General features: G+C 47.9%; 1 protein-coding gene across 3 annotated transcripts; it reads right to left on the bottom strand.

Annotated features, from left to right (window-relative positions):
* Positions 1-992: 992 nt before the first annotated feature.
* DEPDC1 (DEP domain containing 1) lies at positions 993-15,349 on the bottom strand (the record flags this gene model as incomplete). Of its 3 annotated transcripts, none has more annotated exons than XM_084265972.1 (12): positions 993-1,395; positions 2,862-3,047; positions 3,749-3,925; positions 5,048-5,220; positions 6,292-7,164; positions 7,625-7,765; positions 10,881-10,928; positions 11,255-11,385; positions 11,814-11,932; positions 13,257-13,407; positions 14,073-14,338; positions 15,302-15,349. In XM_084265972.1, the coding sequence occupies 12 exons, from the start codon at positions 15,347-15,349 to the stop codon at positions 1,255-1,257; spliced, it is 2,454 nt and encodes an 817-aa protein (XP_084122098.1). In that variant the 3' UTR covers positions 993-1,254. The 3 variants fall into 3 exon arrangements, with proteins under 3 accessions (XP_084122098.1, XP_084122099.1, XP_084122100.1); XM_084265973.1 differs by having other exon boundaries at positions 10,881-10,925; XM_084265974.1 differs by lacking the exon at positions 6,292-7,164.
* Positions 15,350-19,404: the final 4,055 nt, after the last annotated feature.

Below are 19,404 nucleotides of genomic sequence, written 5' to 3'. Positions count from 1 at the left end.
CTCAGCAGACACTGAATTTACCCCAGTACTTACTGGTAGTGTGTCCAGACAAGAAGCCACACCATCCCTGGGTCCCACAGCAGAGCTCCTGCGTGGCATCTCAGCTGACTTCAGGGACAAGTCCTACTTCCCCAAATACCTTTATTACAACAATGTTTCAGGGCATCCTTAAAAGGTTCCCCCATCTTTTTGCTCTACTAAACCATTTTTACCTGGTTAAAAAGGGATTCCTTTTCCCCCATTAAATCTTGTTTGAAATTCCCTTGAGTGCTCAGTGCCTCTTTGAGACACAGAGCAAGAGTTGAGGCTTCCTTTGATGGGTACAAACACAGGGGGGAAAAGGACCTGTTTCTGCTGGACACAAACATCCTTCACCACTTGTGACATTTCAGTCCTCTGCCTGGTGTGTGTCCATCTGACAATGAAGCTGGGATTCATCTCCTGGATGAAAAAACACCCCACTTGCTTTGAATTGCTGTCCCTCAAACACTTGTGCAGATCTCTACGCTCCTGGGGGACCTTGGTGCCACCAGAATTCATAAGCAACCCCCCAACTCTGGAAACAAAGGAAGGGAGTTCAGTGTATTCCAATTCTGTCTCTTGTCACTTCAGTTATGTTGAAACCAGGACCCAGAAATCCAAACCCAGGATGTTTCTGACACTTCCATGGAAGATGTAACACTTTAAATATAAATAAGTACACAAAAGCTTCATGTTACAGATGAGATGAGCAGAAGTATCTTATAGAGTCAGATAATAATTTATTTATGGTGAATTTCTGGCTCCCTTGGAAGGAACAGAACCAACTTTTAAATTAACCCTAAACTCAAATAACATGGCTTTGCTGAAAGACAAGGATGTTGAGAATACAAGGAAGGCACTTCAACATGTAAAAACCTACCAAGCTACAATAAATGGCACAAATTCCTTAGGAGATCTGCATATTGTTAGCTTCCCATATGAAGACCATAGAGAAATTTTTGGTTACCAATAGTTTCCTGCTTATTTTCACATTTGTTTCACTGAGCACAACGTATTGTACTAATCTGTAAACAGATAAACATTTATTTCTCCCTTGGCAGTCATTCAGAAGCCACCTGCACAAGAGGAGAAGGGATTTGGGCACCTTTCAATGTGACACCCATGTAAACATTTCCTCCTTCCACACAGGGAGCTGCCACCCAACTCTGCAGCAAGTGTCCTTTGGTAAATCATGCCTCCACCAGGCCAGGGAGCAGCCAGTGGGTGGTGAAGTCAGTATCTCAGGCTGTGCAGCCGTGGTTTCCTCAGGCTCAGCATGGGCTGCTTGATGGTGGGTCTGTTCCCAAGGAGCGTCGCTTCGCTGGGGGTAGTGGGAAAGCGGGTCTGGTAGATGGCAGGGTATTCCTTCTGAAACTAGAGAGCACAGAACCAACACAGCAATTATCAGGCTCCCCCAAAAGCTCCAGGACTGGGACGTGGGTCACCTTGCAAGGATGGGTATCAGCAAGAGGAGTGAGACTAGCAGCACCCTAAGGAACTCTGCTGTCACCCTCTGTGCTTGTGAGTTCACAACTGGCAAACACAGAGTGGAACAGAAACATCACTGGGTGCTTCTTCTGCTGCTGAAACAAGAGCTTCTAACTGCACCTTGTTCCCAAGGCTTCCAGCTGCTGTGGCCAGGTCTGTGCCCACTGTCCTGCTCTAGCCACTGGGATCTCCAGCTGCAAGGACAGCTGCTGCTGCTCACTGCATCCTCCACTGACTTACTGCTTGAAGGGCTTCCCCAGGACCACACCCTGCCACCCAGGCACCACAGGAATCACAGATCACAGGGGCTGGAAGGGCCCCCCAGAGCCCATGGGGTCCAACCCCCTGCCAAAGCAGGGTCCCTAGGACAGGGGCTGGAATCTCTCCAGAGAAGGAGACTCCACACCCCCTGGGCAGCCTGTCCCAGGGCTCCCTCACCCTCACTGGGAAGAACTGCAAGTTTTCCTCTTAGAGGAGTTATTTCCTTCCTCCCCCCTTCACCTGCCTAAGTGCTGCTCTGTATCACTTCTCACTGCTTGCTTACTCCACATTTTGATTCATCATAATTAACTACTCCTTCTTTCCACCCAGGAAGTTTTGATGAACTTGTAACAGGGAAGGACAGAGTTTTGTTCAGGACCTGACAGTTTTTGCCACACAAGTCAGTGCTGCAGATGCTGGGGGAGGAGCACCAGGGGAAAGAAATGTGCTTGCTCTGAAAAGCTGCTTTTTGAAATTGGAGTCACAAGACTTGCTTAGGAGATTCTAGGACAAGAACAATACTATTCACTCGGTCAGAAACACTTGCCAAAAGGTTTTCTGAAGAGGAAAAAGCCCCTCTGGTATTAAATCCTGCCAGAATTGCTGTATCTTAGCTCTACTATTAGGCAACATGTTAGTAGGCTATGGAGGTGCCAGATAATCTCAAGCAATATACATGTTACAAAACACAAAGCTAAGCCCACAGAAAAGGGTGTTTCAGAGCTGTGAATGGATGGGGCTTGTCCTCTTCAAGCAAAACCATCACTGCTTTTATCACCTACTGATTGCAGACCCACCTGGAGCTCTGTAATGGCAAGTCTGTATAGCCAGTGCACCACAGCAGAGCAATGCCTAGAAATAACCTTATACCAGTTTGAAATCCCTCCCCAAACACCACTGCTGCCAGACAGTGCCAAAGGCTGTGTTAGGCAGAGTCCTGTAAACCCCAGGTGGAGCAGACCATCAAAACACACTCTGAGCCCAGCATCTCCCTACACAGCCCACTCTTGCTCCATACCAGGGCCTGGTGATGGAGGTCTCCTGTCACAGGCATCTTCAGAGGTAGATCAAACATCCACCAAGTTCCTTACCTGTTTTAACTTTTTCTTTTTGTCTTTCACAGAGAGGTTTTTATCTTTGATAATGTTCTCCAAGAGCTCTGCCATGGCAGCTTGAGAGGTAGAAACCTTCTGTTCCTCAAACTCCTGAGAGGTTATTTGTTTGCAGTATGAATATGTTGGCAATATGGCACAGATCTCTTCCCTGGGATATTCACACTGAAAGGAAAAGTTGAAGAAGGGGTCTGCATGTACCCAAAGGATTCATTACTGTTTCAGTACAGCACCCAACAAACCTCCACACACACTTACAGCAACATCACAAGCTGGGAAATTTACAACACAGTTAGTATCTATGATTAACCAACAGTTTAATGAAAGTTGGTGTTCAAAATACAGCAGTTTTATTCACAGCTTCTCCATCCCTTCAGAAGTAACAAACAGAATCACAAGGTTGGAAGAGACCTTTGAAGATCATTGAGTCCAACCATTCCCATCCTATGCTAAACCAGATCCCCAAGTACCTCATCTACCCTTTTTTTGAACACACCCAGGGAAGGTGACTCAGCCCCTCCCTGGGCAGCCTGTTCCAGCCCTGACAACTCTTTCAGTAAATAATTTTTGTCTAATATCCAATCTAACCCTGCCCTGGCACAGCTTCATGCCATTGCCCCTTGTTGTCTTCTGTCCCCTGGCTGCAGAGACCATCACCCACCTCTCTGCACCCTCCTGGCAGGGCAGGGGAGGTGGGGAGAAGGTCTCCCCTCAGCCTCCTCTTCTCCAGGCTCAACACCCCCAGCTCCCTCAGCTGCTCCTCAGAGGATTTGCCCCCCAGCCCCTTCCCCAGCCTGGTTGCCCTTCTCTGCACACTGTAGTAAGAGAGTTAGCCAGTGAACTCCGACTTGTATCCCACCACTGACCTGAGCCACCCTCATGCACTGGATGTGATCTTGCACAGCGACCTGCAGGTGGGTTGGGACTTTAAATATTTCTTGTTGGTGGTCCATGAGGAACGAGACCAGTCGTGTGGAGAGCAGCTCATCCAGACCCACCTCTTCTGCGCAGCACAGCACGCAGCGGGAGAACGTCTGTATCATCTGAAAGTGGTCAGCAGAGCATTAGTGTGTGGAGCTGCAGGCTGGAGAGAAGGCAACCCCCTCAGTGGCACCATGAGTTCTCCAATACCAGCTTCCACTGCAGTCTCTCTTGCCTGCACCACTGGTCAAGTGAGGGGGAAGACACCAGTTATAATCACTTTTTCCTCATCTGAAATGAAGTAGCTTCTTATAACATTAGGCTTGTACTTTAATTGAACAGCACTTTAAAACATGCATTTCTGAATTGAAAGAGGTAATAAGAAAATGCCTTCCCCTGTAGACAGGTGTGCATCTTCAGCTGGCCAACTGGAAGCAAGGGAGGATTAAAAGCCCTGCAGAGCCAACCTACCTGAGATCAACTGTGCATCAAGATCAAGCTTTAAAAGACACTGTTACAGCTTTCACAGCCTTTCTTTACATGAGCACAGGCAGGTACTTTGTTGTTTTATCTAATCTTTTTGAAACAAATCTTTAGTCTTTCCAGTGATAGTCAGACCTTGAAGTGAGTCTTTATACTTGTTAGGAAGAGTTGCCCACTTCAGACCCGTTTGTGGTAACCTGACATACACAAACAGTTGGGCCAAGAAAGGTTTTGCCAACAGCTTTTGAATAAAATGGCAGCTGGGTGAGAAACCAGACTAAAGAATTGTTTGTGTTAAATTATTTCACAGAATCACCAGGTTGGAAAAGCCCTTTAAGCCCATGGAGTCCAACCGTCCCTGTCCTGTGCTGACCCAGATCCCTGAGCACCTCATCTCCCCTCTGTTAAACACCCCCAGGGCTGGGGACTCAGCCCCCTCCCTGGGCAGCCTGTGCCACAGCCCCACAACTCTGCCAGGGAAGAACTTTGCCCTCCCAGCTGAGCTGACCCTGCCCTGGGGCAGCTTGAGCCCATTGCCCCTTGTCCCATCTCCTGTCCCCTGGCTGCAGAGACCATCGCCCACCTCTCTGCACCCTCCTGGCAGGGCAGGGCAGGTGGGGAGAAGGGCTCCCCTCAGCCTCCTCTTCTCCAGGCTCAACACCCCCAGCTCCCTCAGCCACTCATAGTTTTCCCTTCTCCCAAAGTAACCCAAAGCCACATCAGTGTTTTCAGTGCAGGCGGGGGCGGCTCCGCGCTCTCACCAGGGACCGCGTGCCCATCGCGTCGTGCAGTCGCGGCATCTCCACGTTCTGGCTGATCCGCGAGATCATCCGCATCAGCAGCTGCATCTTCCTGCGATTGGGAGGTGGAAGCAGCAGGCAGCAGATCTGCAGCGCCTCAACAGCGATCCTTTCCAAGTGAGGCTGAAGGAGATCTACAAGTTCATTGTAGAGATGCTGTCATTAAGGGTTGAACCAGGTTTCAGGGTATTTTTATCCCAGGGAAAGAAACCTGATTTATTTTCCAGTGATGCTAACCTACATTTCACAGAAAGCACCTGTAACGTTACAAAGCCTGTTTTTGTGTGGTCATCCACAGCTTCCTTCATTTGAGAAGCTGCTGGAACAATACAGAGCATAATACAATCAAGGAGTGTCACTAATGTTACTCACAGGATCACAGGGGTTGGAAGGGACCCCCCAGAGCCCATGGGGTCCAACCCCCTGCCCAAGCAGGGTCCCTAGGACAGGGCACACAGGGCGGTGTCCAGACGGGGCTGGAATCTCTCCAAAGAAGGAGACTCCACACCCCCTGGGCAGCCTGTCCCAGGGCTCCCTCACCCTCACTGGGAAGAAGTTCTTCCCCACATTGGGGGGGAACTCCCTGTGCTCCAGCTTGAGCCCATCGCCCCTTGTCCTGTCCCCACAGACACTGAGCAGAGGCTGCCCATGGCCCCCTGTGTCCCACCCTTCAGCTATTGATAAACACTGATCAGATCCCCTCTCAGGCTTCTTCTCTGCAGGCTGAACAGCCCCAGCTCCCTCAGCCTTTCCTCCCAGGGGAGATGCTCCAGGCCTTTAATCACCTTCGCAGTCCTCCACTCTCTCCAGGAGATCCCTGTCCCTACTCCTGGAAGCTCTTCCAGAAATATATGTTTCAAGGACCAGAAAAAGGCATCTCCAACAGCCAGGTCTGTGCAAACACCCTGCCTCACTTACTGTCTGCCTCAGAGTTACTTACTACTTACCTGCACAGGCCAGTGAGTTACTGACACCCCGAGTCTCAGGCTCCAGTGCCACTACAGGCTGTTTGTTAGCAGAGGCATGGAAAGATATCTTTAGGCAGAGCAGTGCAGCAGCCAGAGCTGTGCTGGGTTTTGTTTAAACCCACTGATCACATTACAGACACACCAAAAACCCGAGCAACAGCGCTGAAGATTAAGGAAGCAGAGATTAGTTGGACAACACAATAAGCCCATACAACATGCTTTAGAAAGCCATCTTACTTTGAGTGCCAGTCAACATACAAGAAGGGTGAGTGAAAGAGTATTCTGAGAGTTCTGTGGTACTTTTGCAGAGTCTCCTTTTGATGGAGATATCGGAGGCCTCAGCCCCGATGTCCACTGAAGCAGCCACACCAGAGGTACTGGGTTGTCCTTGCCTGGAAAGCTGAGCCCTGGGCTTTACTGTGATTTCAGCAACTGGCATGTTAATGTTAGCACAGCTTTTAGAGGTCCTCCTGCCCAGCACACCCAGAGGTCTGCATGTTTGCTTCCATCTGTGACTGTCACTGAACAGCTCTCTGTCCTGAGGACTGGAGGCAGAGCCTTGCTTGATACCAGGGGTCTGGTGTTGAGAGGTGTCACCAAAGCCAGGCTCCACCACAGCAGCAGCTTCCTGCTCCTGTGGCAGTGATTGTTTTCTGCTTCTCATCCCTAGGGTGGTGTTCACATCCCTTTGCCTGAGGGGATCAGAGTCTCCTTTACTATGTACACTTGAAGCAGCACCTCCAATTCTCTCCAAAGAGTAACATCTTGCCCTAAGCATTCGAGGTGGACCTTGTTCATTCCTGAAACAGGAAAGGTTGTGACAGCTTCCTCCCATTGGGTTCCCAGCACTGCCTTGTGTGCATGTCAGTTTATATTGCTGCAATTTCTTTGCACATTGAATAGTTCGTTCTTCTGAGGAGGATCTCCTGGAAGCTCCACACACCTTACTCTTTTTGGCAGGCTCTTTGTGAAGTAGGCTTAGAAGAAGACACTCTGTTGACTTGAAGGAGTTCAAGTGAAGGATTTTTGAAGGCTGTGGGTCACATTTCTCATCCTGGACAGAACGTTTTCCACTGCATATATCTGGAATTGTGATGTAGCCACACATAACTATCAGAAAATGAAATATAAGTTAAGGTGCAAGTGGTATGAAAATGAACCAGTTCAGAAAGCAAGCTGCTAACAAGAAGACAACACACAGAAGACACTTCATAGTGGAGACTGTTAGTAAAACCTAAGGGGGAAAAACTTAGGTCAGTCTGAAAGCAACCTAACAAGGTAATTGCAACCAACATGCAAGAATAAGTCAAGTTAAATGCACTGCAACAGCAAGAAACTGAATGAGCATGCCTTCTAAAGTTATGGCTACCACTTATTGCCATCGTTAGCTCAGGCAGCAATTTCTGCAGGCAATAATTAATACTGCAACACAGTGGTAGTACTGATGATCTTCCTCAGATTCAAGGTGCCACAGAGGTTAGGGAATCACGGTCTGCTGTCAGTTATGGATTTGTTCCCCAGCTGCTACAAACTTCTAGCTCCCAGTGATGATTTCTATGTTCATACATACCTAAAATATTCACAAAGAGCTCATAGTACTCAAAAGTGAGTAATGGCTCAGGCAGATTGAGAAAGTAATCAGCAACTGTTCTGAACACGTCCCGTTCAAAGCCACTGTAAGTTGGTTGGCTCATGTCGTTATTTCTAGGCCCTAAAAAGAGGGGAAGAAAGAAAATTCACTAAAGTACTAAAACATTAAAGTCTTTTCACAATTCCATTATTAATGCTCTTTAAAAAAATGAACAGAAGTTTATTCTCATAGGAATATTTCATAAGAAAAGAATCATGTCAGCCAAATATCTATATATTGTTTAGTTCAGCAGTGTCCCACTTGTGAGCAGAAGTAGTATAAAGAGAACCCATTAGCCACTGAGGAGTCCTGCTCAGCTTCAACAAGCTGTTCCACACCAAGGGAACAAATGGAAAAGCCTCATTTATGCCCTTTATAGGTTCCTCAGCAAAATAATCACCAAATCCTGGCATTCCCCTTATTTCCAGACCACAGTAACCCCAGTTGTCCCACAGGGAGCTCTAGCTTCCAGGTGAAGCAGCTGATGCTATGGCCAGCTTTGAAGAACGTGCAGAGAAACCAGCAAACATACATGTTTGGCCCACAGAATATTAACAAATAGCTCATAGTATTCCCAAGTAATGGTTCAGGTAGATTGAGGAAGTAAATCAGCAACAGTAATCAGCCCACAGGCCAAACAGGACCAGTCAGTGTCTTTTCCCCATGTGGCACCACCTCTCTTTTCAACTCCTCTATTCAAGCAGTTCACCACTGCTCCCAGGGTGGATCTTTTCTTCAGAAGCAGACAAAGAGCCCAATAATCCAAGGGATCTGGTTAATAAACCTCAACCATGTTGCAACAGATGAGAATGAAAGCAGTCCTGGTACAAATGAAACTGGACATTGTATAAATGTTTTAATCCTGATGTTCTCATACTCCACTGAACTCCTACAAATGAGATCAGCTACCTTAAAAAGCTAATTCTAATTAATTAGGAGGTGGCAGCTTTAACTACACATGGAACCAGGGAAAACTGAACTGTTGATATGATCAAACTTCATAACCACAATCACATTACACACACTAAACACAGGGCAGAGCAGTATTCCCATCAGCACAAGTTTTCACCCTGCAAAGTAACTTAACCATTTGGTAACAGCATAGCTACCAGAGGCAGAGAAGAATTCTTCACTTGAAGTAATTCCCTCAAATGAGAGAAAGCTTGCTTGCAGTTGCCACCTGACAGAGAGCTCTTAGTTCTAAATACAGGATCCATGTGGGTATTAAGGTACACAATGCTCAAAGACCAGGGCTCAGCTGTGTTTTCGACTTCAATGCCACTCACTAAGCTCTTCCCTGCCTGGTTTTCCTAAGAGCACTCTTCCTCTAAGGGGCTCTATGGATTTGGGGGTGCAGTTGAAGAAAAAGGCTCACATTGAAGACACAGAGTCACTTTCACAAGAGTGTATGCTGCAGACTGCTGGAGCCACACTAACCCTGCATGGACCCCTACCACAGCTCCACTGAGCAGCCAAAGACCTGCAGGTGTATAAACACACACCATCCAACTGTGCCATGGCTAGTGCAGCTTTGAGGGCAGCAAACAAAGGAGATGGCCAGGAAGAGGGGCAGGAGTTAAACTGCAGGGCAAGCACACATATAAAGAACTATGTGTATTATTCTAATTATTGGTCTAGTTGTCCCCTGCTTCTCCAGAATCTTTCCAAAGCCTGCTTCATAAAGATGCAAAGTGTACATAATCAGGAGCTATATGCCTGTAACACCATTTCAAACACATCTGACAGAGGAAGCCTCAAAGCCAGCTAGATTCTGTGAAGTTTCATCAGAATCAAGGGCACTGTAAAGGAGAAAATCTGTTAGTGCCACTCAGGTCTGCTATAGCACACACCAAGAAACAACAACACTCCTTTATTAGCAAGAGAATCTACATCAGACTGAGCCATTAGACACTGAACTTCATGAGGTTCACTGCCAAAGTACTTCTTTCCCCCCACAATGTGTGAAAACCTGTGTTAATTGTGTTACTGCACAGTAAATACTTTCCTGGTTTCAAGGCAGCTGCTCAAGTGCCACATTAACACTGATGCCTCAGGTAACCCATTCTTCTTTTCCAAGTTCAAGATTTAACATCACTTCTTTCTAAATTTCACTTTTAAGCCAATGCACAAAAACAGAAGCTCTGAGTTTTCTCCAAGCTGTAACCACAGTTGTGCTGCTTGGTGTTCTGTACATTAACACCAAGGCTCTGGATGAGTGCAGACTGGCTCTTGTCCTGCAGGCAATGGAAGTTCAGTTCTGCCACAAAACACATTTAACAGCTAAAGTGTCTGACTCCAAAAATCCCCTGCATCTACTATGCAGTAAGACCCTGAGGGCCTTTGTTTTCCACAGCTGAACTGTAGCTGTAAGAGGTGCACTTCCTGGGTTTTAAGTGTAAGCTTTTTTTTAATGAGAGTTTGAATAAAAAGGTGGGAAAGCAGAGGAGGAATGACCAGAGGAACCATACTCCATGATCCAGGATCTCCTCCTCTTGTTATGACAGATTTGGTAGACAATGGGCATACTTCTTTCTCAATCCCTCTGCAAAATTTTGTTTAGTTTCTTCTAAAACAAATTCCTAACCTGTTTCCTGTGAATTGGCCTTCCCAGTTCAACATGAAACATAGGATCCATTCCAGTCCAGCTCAAAGCCAGTTAATTGGAAAAGGAAGGGCCCTTTACTCCTGAAAAACTGCCTCAGAAGAAACCCCTCAAAGGTTTTGCTCAGCCATTCAAGTCTTCTCCCTGCCTGACTCTGTTTATAGGATTACTTTGATAACAAAGCAGTCCTTTGCTCTTTCCTGGCCTTGGACTGTGTGCTGACACCAAAAGCTTGCAGAGCTTTTCTCTGTAAGAAATTCATTCTCTACTATGTTTGACAGATTGAGGAACACTGAAGACCCTCTTCCATTAAATTAATCTTTTCACATTGCCAAAAATCCATATGCAGAATCCAGGGATACAGACTAAAAGCAGGATAACTAGATTACTAGAGGACTGATATCTCGATTGCCTGAAATGCATCATCATGCTAACTGGTGGGTCAGGTTTCCATGCAATACTTCATTATGGATTGCTGTCATTGCATCAAGGCACACAGATGACTTGAATTTCCAAAATAAAACATCAAAACCAATCTTAACACACAAGCATATTTCACTTTTAACTCTCAAAATAGGCTGTTCAGGGACTTACAGTATGCGAGGCACTTCATAGCTGACAACACCCAGTGAGGGAGGTCTTCTAAAATAAACAAGCAGGCACATCAGTTATACATATGCCCAAAGAGTTAATAACTAATTCAGGTAATTGCACACACATATTAAATACCACTTCAAATACCAAAGATCAAATTTAAAGCTAGTTTTAAATATTGCTACACATGAAATTAAAAAGTGAGTGTGATACACCTACAAAACCACCTGGAAAATATACAGAACTGCACTGTGGTGTGGGGAAAATGTCTCAAAGGCTATGAAAACAGATTCATTGCCATTTGTTTGTTGTAATGATGCCATGTAGAATCTTTAAGCAAAAGCAGGGAGGAAAAAAAGACCCCAAGACCTTACCTGATTTGTTCTGCAGAATAACAACGCCGTGTCTGCTCGTGTTAGTCATGTTGTAGATGACATACTCAGGAACTATCTGTGCTGGCTGCAAAACTTCATCCAAAGAGGGGAGGCCTAAAATGGTTTGCAGGCTGGAGGGAGTAAGAGAGCAGATGTTGTCTGAAAGGTGTGCTACTAAGGAACAAAACCAAGTTCTTCCCATGTCTGTTCAAACTACAGTTACTGGATAAGCTAGTTTAGTAGACACTCACTTAAAGACAGACAATTTGAGGACACACTTTTTCCTGGGACAAACACTAAAAATCTGTACCAAAGAGCATCTTTGGTACTTAAAATACACTTCAACACCAGCAACTATAAATTTCAGTAAGTTTCTTAAATGCAATGGACCCATTGTTACTGAATCTATTAGAAAGCAGACATAAGCAATAGTTAGTAAGAATATTCAGCTTAAAACATATTCAAAGTACCTAAAAATCTGCAAGGCAAAAGCTTGATCAAGCCATTACACACACAGGGCACATATCTGAAAACGTGCTTTTTATGCTGCATTACTCACTGCATTAGAATGACATTTCTCCAGGTTTCTTGCACATATTCCTGGCTTATTTCCTTCCCATGCAGTGTGCCTTCCTCATTTCCTTCCACACCATCAGGTTTTCTTTTTTCTAAGTTTTCCTGAAAATGAGTGGTTTATACTGCAAGATTAACAAGAATCCCCAGGTTGGAAAAGCTCTTTGAGCTCATCAAGTCCAACTGTCCCTGTCCTGTGCTGACCCAGCTCCCTGAGCACCTCATCTCCCCTCTGTTAAACACCCCCAGGGCTGGGGACTCAGCCCCCTCCCTGGGCAGCCAGTTCCAGGCCATGACAACTCTTTCAGTAAGAATAACTCAAAGATAAGTCAAAATGAAGTAAACCTTGTTGTCAGATGTATAGGGCATTCTGCAGAACATGAAATCCAAACCATGGTGCAGGGATGAACCATGACAGTCCCAGAATGTAAGCATGCCCAACTACAAAGCAAGAGAGGATGCTACAAACAGAACCTGATGCAGTCAGAAGGCAGCAATTTAAAAAGTAGAAACACATCAAATCCAAATGTATTAGCAGATGAAGTGTTCTCCTTTAGGATCCCAATCTAAATTCAGGAAGGATGCACACACACAACAGGCCAAACACTTGCATTCCATCTTTTTCAGGGAGTAAGGATGACACTACATCATTTGTGCCTTGTGTTTTCCTGGACAAAAAGGAGATTAAGTTTCAAGGAGGACATATTGTCCAGATCATTTCTAGAAGTCCACCTTCAAGCCCTCCCAATCCTTAAAATACTGGAGCAGGGATAACTCTTCACTGGAGGAGACAAAGCAATCAACAGGGAAGCGAAAAACCTCCAATACTGATGGTCCAGGATGCTCAACTGCTTAGACAGACACACACAGCTAAAACTCCTGTGTCACCCCCCATCACACTGGTGTGAAACTAGACCCATTCTGCAACAGGGGAGGGTGCCTGTGTCTGTGCCAAGCAACCTCTCTGATTAACATGGCTGCATTAATAACACACTAACCCCCCATTTATCCTCCCCACAAACTGTTATCCATGAGTTCACAAGAAGCAGCTTCCTGTAGTTTTAAGGGCATACTTCATTTCTTCTGTCAAATACATAATCCCTTGCACTTGCTGCCACCAGGTTAGTTACAGCTATGATTTCACACATATACAGTTTGAACATTTATAGGTTATTTACTACAATTTCTTTTGTACATGGAAGAAAAGGAACAGCACACACCAGAACACTGCATTAAAAATGTAAATATCTTTCTGTTAAGCTGATTACAAACACTCTATTTCACTGCCTATGACATACCAATCTATTTCTTAAGCTAGAAGGGAAGATGACACAACAGTGTCACTAAAACATCATTGCTTCTAGCTTCATTTCTTTTGTAAAAAGAACTCAGAAAAAACTATGATTATGTAAGAAATGTAAATTATTACCAGAGAGTGTAGTGACTCATGCTTTTTAAAAGTCCTCCTGGATAAATGTGGCAGTTTAAAAAATCTTTCTTTGTCTCTAGAGAAGCTCTCCAAGTTCTCTTTTGGTGGGCATGAGCTTGGTAGAGGTTTAACTGGAGATGTTGAAGGAAATCTGTAAGGCATAGGAGAGGATAAATACATTTACAATAGATTCAAAATAAAGTCACTTAGCCAAAACCATAGCCTATCAGTGTGAGTCCATAAGATTCTGAAAAGACAGAGGTAAATGAGAAGAAAAATGCTTAAATAGTCTCTTTAGAAGCCTAAATAACATTATCATACTATAAATTAGCTTTGGGCTACTTGATTGCAAGCTCAAGCTGATGATATTCAGATATTCATGCAGTACTAAGAGCAGAATCAGAGAAGTGAGGGCCATCAATACACTGAATTTAAGAACTCTGGAAAGACTGTTTCCCACTCAGGCTGTCTGTAAAACACCCAAGGGAAGCAACCCCAGGACTGGCAGCACAGCATGCAGCTCCCACTGTAAATTCTCCTTGCCTTCCCCCCAAAGTGCTTGAGCACAGCACGCAAGCCAGTGAGAGGCTTTGAGAAACAAAAGCACAGGAACAGCCCTCAGCATACAGGGTGTATGCTCTATGCTGCAATTCAGAGTCAAGCAGAACAGTGAGTGGAGTAAAATGGTGCTAATAACTCATTTTTTGGGGCAACTGCTCAACCCAAAGCAAGACATTTTGGGGAATCCAAGCATTAAGATTTTTAAATAAAGCTCTCAACATGAAGAGCTCTGTTAACTGGTTTTCATTTCAGTACCTGTACAGCACACCATTGTCTTCTAAGTTTTCAGATCCCCATCTCCCTTTGATATCTTCAATTACGTGGTTCTTGAGAAACTTCCTTAACAGCTGAACCGTCTGCTGGCGAGTGACCTCAGGACCAAAGTTACTGTTGTCCCTCAGTACTTTGTGGAGCCAGTCTGCAGCTTCTGATGCAGTGAAACAGTTCCCATGCCTTCTGAAGTGCTGCCTGTGTTTCCTCAGGGGCATGCCTGCTCGGAAGTATTTCGTAACTTCATTCCACTGCAGGGGAAACAGAACAGCAAAGGAGGGTAGGATTATAGCCTGGAGCTGGCTGCTGTAAGTATCAGCAATGTTATAGTGTGAAACCATAAGGATAATGCTAAGAAATATTGATAGCTATGCAGAAATATTGATAGCCTGTGTAGATCCAGGCCTGTGGCCCTTCCTGTGGCTGGGGGGTTGGGCCACTATGATCCTTGGGATGGATCACAGATGATTTGTGATGGAATCATGGAACAGTCAAGGCTGGAAGAGACCCCAAAGATGTCAAATCCCACCCCCCTGCCATGGGCAGGGGCACCCTCACCAGCCCAGCCTGCTCAAGGCCCCACCCAACCCGGCCTTGTGTTGAAACACCCAGTAGCATTAAACACAGAAACGTTAAAGTCCAGACTTGAAAAGACACAAGCTCTTCGCTGATGTTTTTATCTCATCCTTCCGTAGCTGAAAGCAAGGTGCGAGTCCCACTGACCCCACAGCACACCCCCAGCACGGCCACCAGCCCAGCCCAGCCAGGCGTGCCCAGCTGGGGCACGACGCGAACCCGGCTGCCAGGGGGCACCAGCGCCGCTCGGGAAGCGTCCTCTTGCTCCCCCCGAGCCGGGCCGCCACCCCGTCACCGCGGGGCGAGGCGCTGCCCGGGCCGGGCCGCGGGCCTGTCCCGGCGAGGGCCGCGGGGCGCCGGGCCTTGCGTGACAGCGGCGGCGGGGGGGGCAGAGCCACGGCACCCGCCTTCCACGCGTGTCGCTGGGGCAGCGGCGACCGCCGCCGCCTCGGAGCCCACAGGCTGCGCCGGGCACAGCCGAAGCGCGCCTGGCCGCGGGGCCCGGAGGGCTGGTACCCGTCAGAGGGCCCCGGGCTGAGGGGAAGCCCAGGCACCGCCGCGGCAGCAGCCGCCCTCGCTACCCCCAACCCGCTCGCCCCGTCCCGCCGCCCCCCTCCCTCCCTCCCTCCCTCACTCACCAGCTGCGTGGCGCGGTAGGGCCCCGGCCCGGCCGGCCGCCGCTCCATGGCGCCTGGCGCAGCCGCTCGGGCCGCGGGGCAGCCCCAGCCCAACGGCCGCGCCGCCGTTTGAATCCGCCGCGCAAGCGGATTGGGCCAGGCGGGCGGGCACGCGCCGCCTGACGCGCCGCGGGCGGCGGCCTGAGGGAGCGGGCGGCGCCGGGGCTGGGCCGGGCCCGGCCCGGGGGTGCCGCGGCCGGCGCCTTCCCGGCGGGACAGGGAGCGGCTGCCGCAGCCCCCTCAGGCGGAGGCGCCCGGTGCCGCGGCCTGCGCGGCTGTGGCAGCGGTTGAGAGCCGAGGGAGCCGCCTTCCCTGCGGGCGCGGGGCGGTAGAAGCCGCTGCCGGCGCCTAGAGCAGCCGCGGGACAGTCCCGGGAAGCTCGGGCCTGACAGACTCGCCGTGGCCATTTAAGACGAGGGAGAAAGGCCGGCTCGGGCCGCAGGGCTCTGTGCCGGGGACAGGTGTGGCTGGCAGGCAGCTCACCCCAGCCAGACCCGCCCTCTGCTAACCCTACCCCTGAGCACCTCATCTCCCCTCTTTTCAACACCCCCAGGGCTGGGGACTCAGCCCCCTCCCTGGGCAGCCTGTGCCACAGCCCCACAACTCTGCCAGGGAAGAACTTTGCCCTCCCAGCTGAGCTGACCCTGCCCTGGGGCAGCTTGAGCCCATTGCCCCTTGTCCCATCTCCTGTCCCCTGGCTGCAGAGACCATCTCCCACCTCTCTGCACCCTCCTGGCAGGGCAGGGAGGTGGGGAGAAGGTCTCCCCTCAGCCTCCTCTTCTCCAGGCTCAGCACCCCCAGCTCCCTCAGCTGCTCCTCAGAGGATTTGCCCTCCAGCCCCTTCCCCAGCCTGGTTGCCCTTCTCCAGACACTTTCTTGCAGAAGAAATTGCAATCTTTCAACTGCCCTGCCTCATCCTGGGGGCTTCCTACAGGCACAGGTGCACTGCAGACCCTTCCCCTAACGCCAACAAATAACCTAACAAATGTGGCAACAACACAACTTCCAGAGTGTTTAGGGTTTTTTAAACACATGCTCTTTCTCGGGGCCTCTAGACCAAACATGCTTGCAGCCTTGGAGATACAAGTAACCCCCTGAGTGCTTTATCTCACCTTGTATAGCTATCCATTGCTCAGACACATTCAGCTCCTCACATCAACTTCCTTTACAGCCAATAAAGAGACATATGTACCTCAGACACTTTTATGAGAAGGGATAAAAACATTACCCCTGTGAGAAAACACACCAGCAGAACAAGGGGATTTAAGCAGTAAGACCCAAAGCTGCAGCCCAAGAAGGGAAACAGAAAGCCAAAGAACCAAGAAACACCCAAAAGCACCCACTTCCCAACTGCACACCCTACTAAGGGGAGGAGGGGTGGGGCTGTTGAGCTTTTATGTGCTTCAGAAATTAGTTGCAGGAGCCAGCTCATTCCCATCACACCCTTGAGCTGCAGCACCTGCTTCTAAGCCGGCAGATGATGACTGGGAGCCAGTGTGACAACCCCAAATTCAGGGAAGCTGTGTTATTTCCCATTGTGCATCTGCTGAGAAGAGAGATGGGGACTTTTCCCACTAGATTCAAAAACCCCAGGATCTCTTCATCACGTGGGTATTTCAAGAACTCACCTCCTGTTCCTTCCTAACGAGGTTGTCTGACGAGTGGTTGCCAATATAGAAAGTGGTATTGATTTCCTCCAGCGACCCAGGCTCTAAACCTGCTCGAGAGCACCCATCAGCGTGCTGATTGTCTCAGGGAAACCTCCACGAGTGGAGCCTGCAGAAAGTGATGACTACAACTGTTTCACTGTGGATCGCTCCCTCTCTCTGGTCATTTAAAAAACCACTGATGTATTTGCATTCAATCTACTGCCTGTAGAGGATCTAATCAATTTTCTAACACTTCCTGTCTTACATCCAGCAAAGACATTTTAGGGACGTGTCTGGCAAACCCACTAACAGTGGGAAGTTGGGGAAACACTGCAGCCCCTTCATACTAGTGCAAGCAGTGGCACACCCTGGTAGCCTAGAGTCTGTTCATTGATTTTCTAGGGGACAAACCCAGGAGTGCTTTCTGCTTGCCCAGTTCCATTTCAGTCTTGCTTGTTAGATTTCCCTACTTAAAGTAAAATGACTACACAGAGTTACATATTTTTATCACTATACAGTCGTGAAGAGATGTAATCAGCTGGGAATACAAGCAGGCTTTTATAATGATTTCAGGTTGCTAAAAATATTCTTAGAGCCGTTTTTGTGGCTTTACAATGAGGTTTCCTTATCTTTCAGTACGTGCCTTTTTTCTCCTTGGAGAACACCTTGTGTGTGCCTGGATAGAATCCAGCCCAGCAGCAGGAGGGTGCCAGTGTAACTGTTTGTGTAAGAAGTCCTGCATGGAGGAAGGTAGTGGAAGGAGTAAAGTGTTATTTTCTGCTTCCCCCTTTGTGATTGTTTGATGTTGGTGTCTCCTACTAGTGACAGCAGGATGCAAAATAAAGAGAGATGAATGGAGTCCATTTAAAATAGCATGGTTATGCCTGTCCCCCTGGACCAGTTTTCATGGTGTGAGTTACTACACAGAAGTGTGTGCTGTGTATGCTGTAGCTCTTCGTTTGGCTGGCTTTTGACATGAGAACAAAGCTAATTGGAGGCACCTAATATTGATCTCCTGAAGCTCAGTGAGGCTGAATTAACATCCTTGCTCTTAAGTTCAAATAGGAAGTGATTTTAATACCTTAAGGGAATAGATTGTGGAGACTGCTAGTGATAACATGAGCTCCCTGTGTTTGCCATCAAGGAATACAAATAGATTTCCATTTAAAAATACATATTCCACTTGGTTTGTGAGGAGGATGCAGGTTGGAGCACAGGGAGTTCCCCCCCAGTCTGGGGAAGAACTTCTTCCCAGTGAGGGTGAGGGAGCCCTGGGACAGGCTGCCCAGGGGGTGTGGAGTCTCCTTCTCTGGAGAGATTCCAGCCCTGACCTGTCCTAGGGACCCTGCTTTGGCAGGGGGTTGGGGCTCTGGAGGTCCCTTCCAACCCCTACAGCTCTGTGACTCTGTGAAATGGGGTGTTCTACCTTTTGGAAGCGTTGCAGTGCCCAGAGACCTGAAGGCTCAGCAGGACTTGGCAGGGTAGCCCCTCATGGACTGACCTCTCTGAGCATCCAGTGAGAGAAGATTCAGTGTCCTGTGTCCCAAACAGCCCAGGTACCAGCCCCATGGCCCCAAACAGCCCCAACGTTCGACCCCACAGGACCTTTCCCTGGCCCCTGTGTTTATGACTTTCTTTTTCCCACAGCAGAGTGTTGTTTTCCATCTCTGGCAAGGTAAAGCATGTCTGCTGGTAATAGCAGCCGTGACAGTGCTGCTCCTGGGACAATCAGGAGCAGTGGTGATGAATCTGCTGCTGTAAGCACAGTCTGTAGGGAAGCCAAGACCTGGGCCCGTGCAGCGTCTCTGGAGCGCTGGGAGGATTGCTGAAGCACACTGTGTCAAAGCCCTGCTGCTGCTCTTTCACCCACTCCTGTTTAAATTCTGATTTCATGGGGGCAGCTCCTCTGCTTACAACAGGCAAAACAAATCACCTGGTAGTTAGTGAAGCCAAACAAGCAGCGTAAAACTGCCTCTTAACAGTTGAGAGACACACGAGGCCTTCATGCAAAGTTCTCATTGTGTCATTGAGATAAGAACAACTCAGACATTTACATTCCTGGATGAAACATTTAAGCATTTATTTTTTTCCCCCAAGAACATTATGTATCATTCTTTGAGGATATTAAATAGCGAGGGCTGGGGTTTATTTCATTTAATTTTTAGCTTGTTGTACAGGCTTTATAAGAGCAGCATTTTGTAGACAAAGCATCCCATGCAGGCAGGATGTGCCTTGGGAAAAATCCACATTGAAAACAAACTGCAGCAGCTGCCATCGTTTCATTAGAATATTTCATTTCTTTTTTTCTTAAAAAAGCAATTCTGTGGAATTTACCAGCCTTCAGATAACAACATTTCACCTGATTTGCTGCTTTCTGGAGAGGGAACGACTGTACTTTTATAGTGGCAGCACAGA

This window comes from Gallinula chloropus (assembly GCF_964237585.1).
Source record: "Gallinula chloropus genome assembly, chromosome: 6".
Taxonomy (NCBI): domain Eukaryota; kingdom Metazoa; phylum Chordata; class Aves; order Gruiformes; family Rallidae; genus Gallinula; species Gallinula chloropus.
The sequence above is the reverse complement of the archived record's forward strand: the minus strand, read 5'-3'. Positions and strand labels throughout refer to the sequence as shown.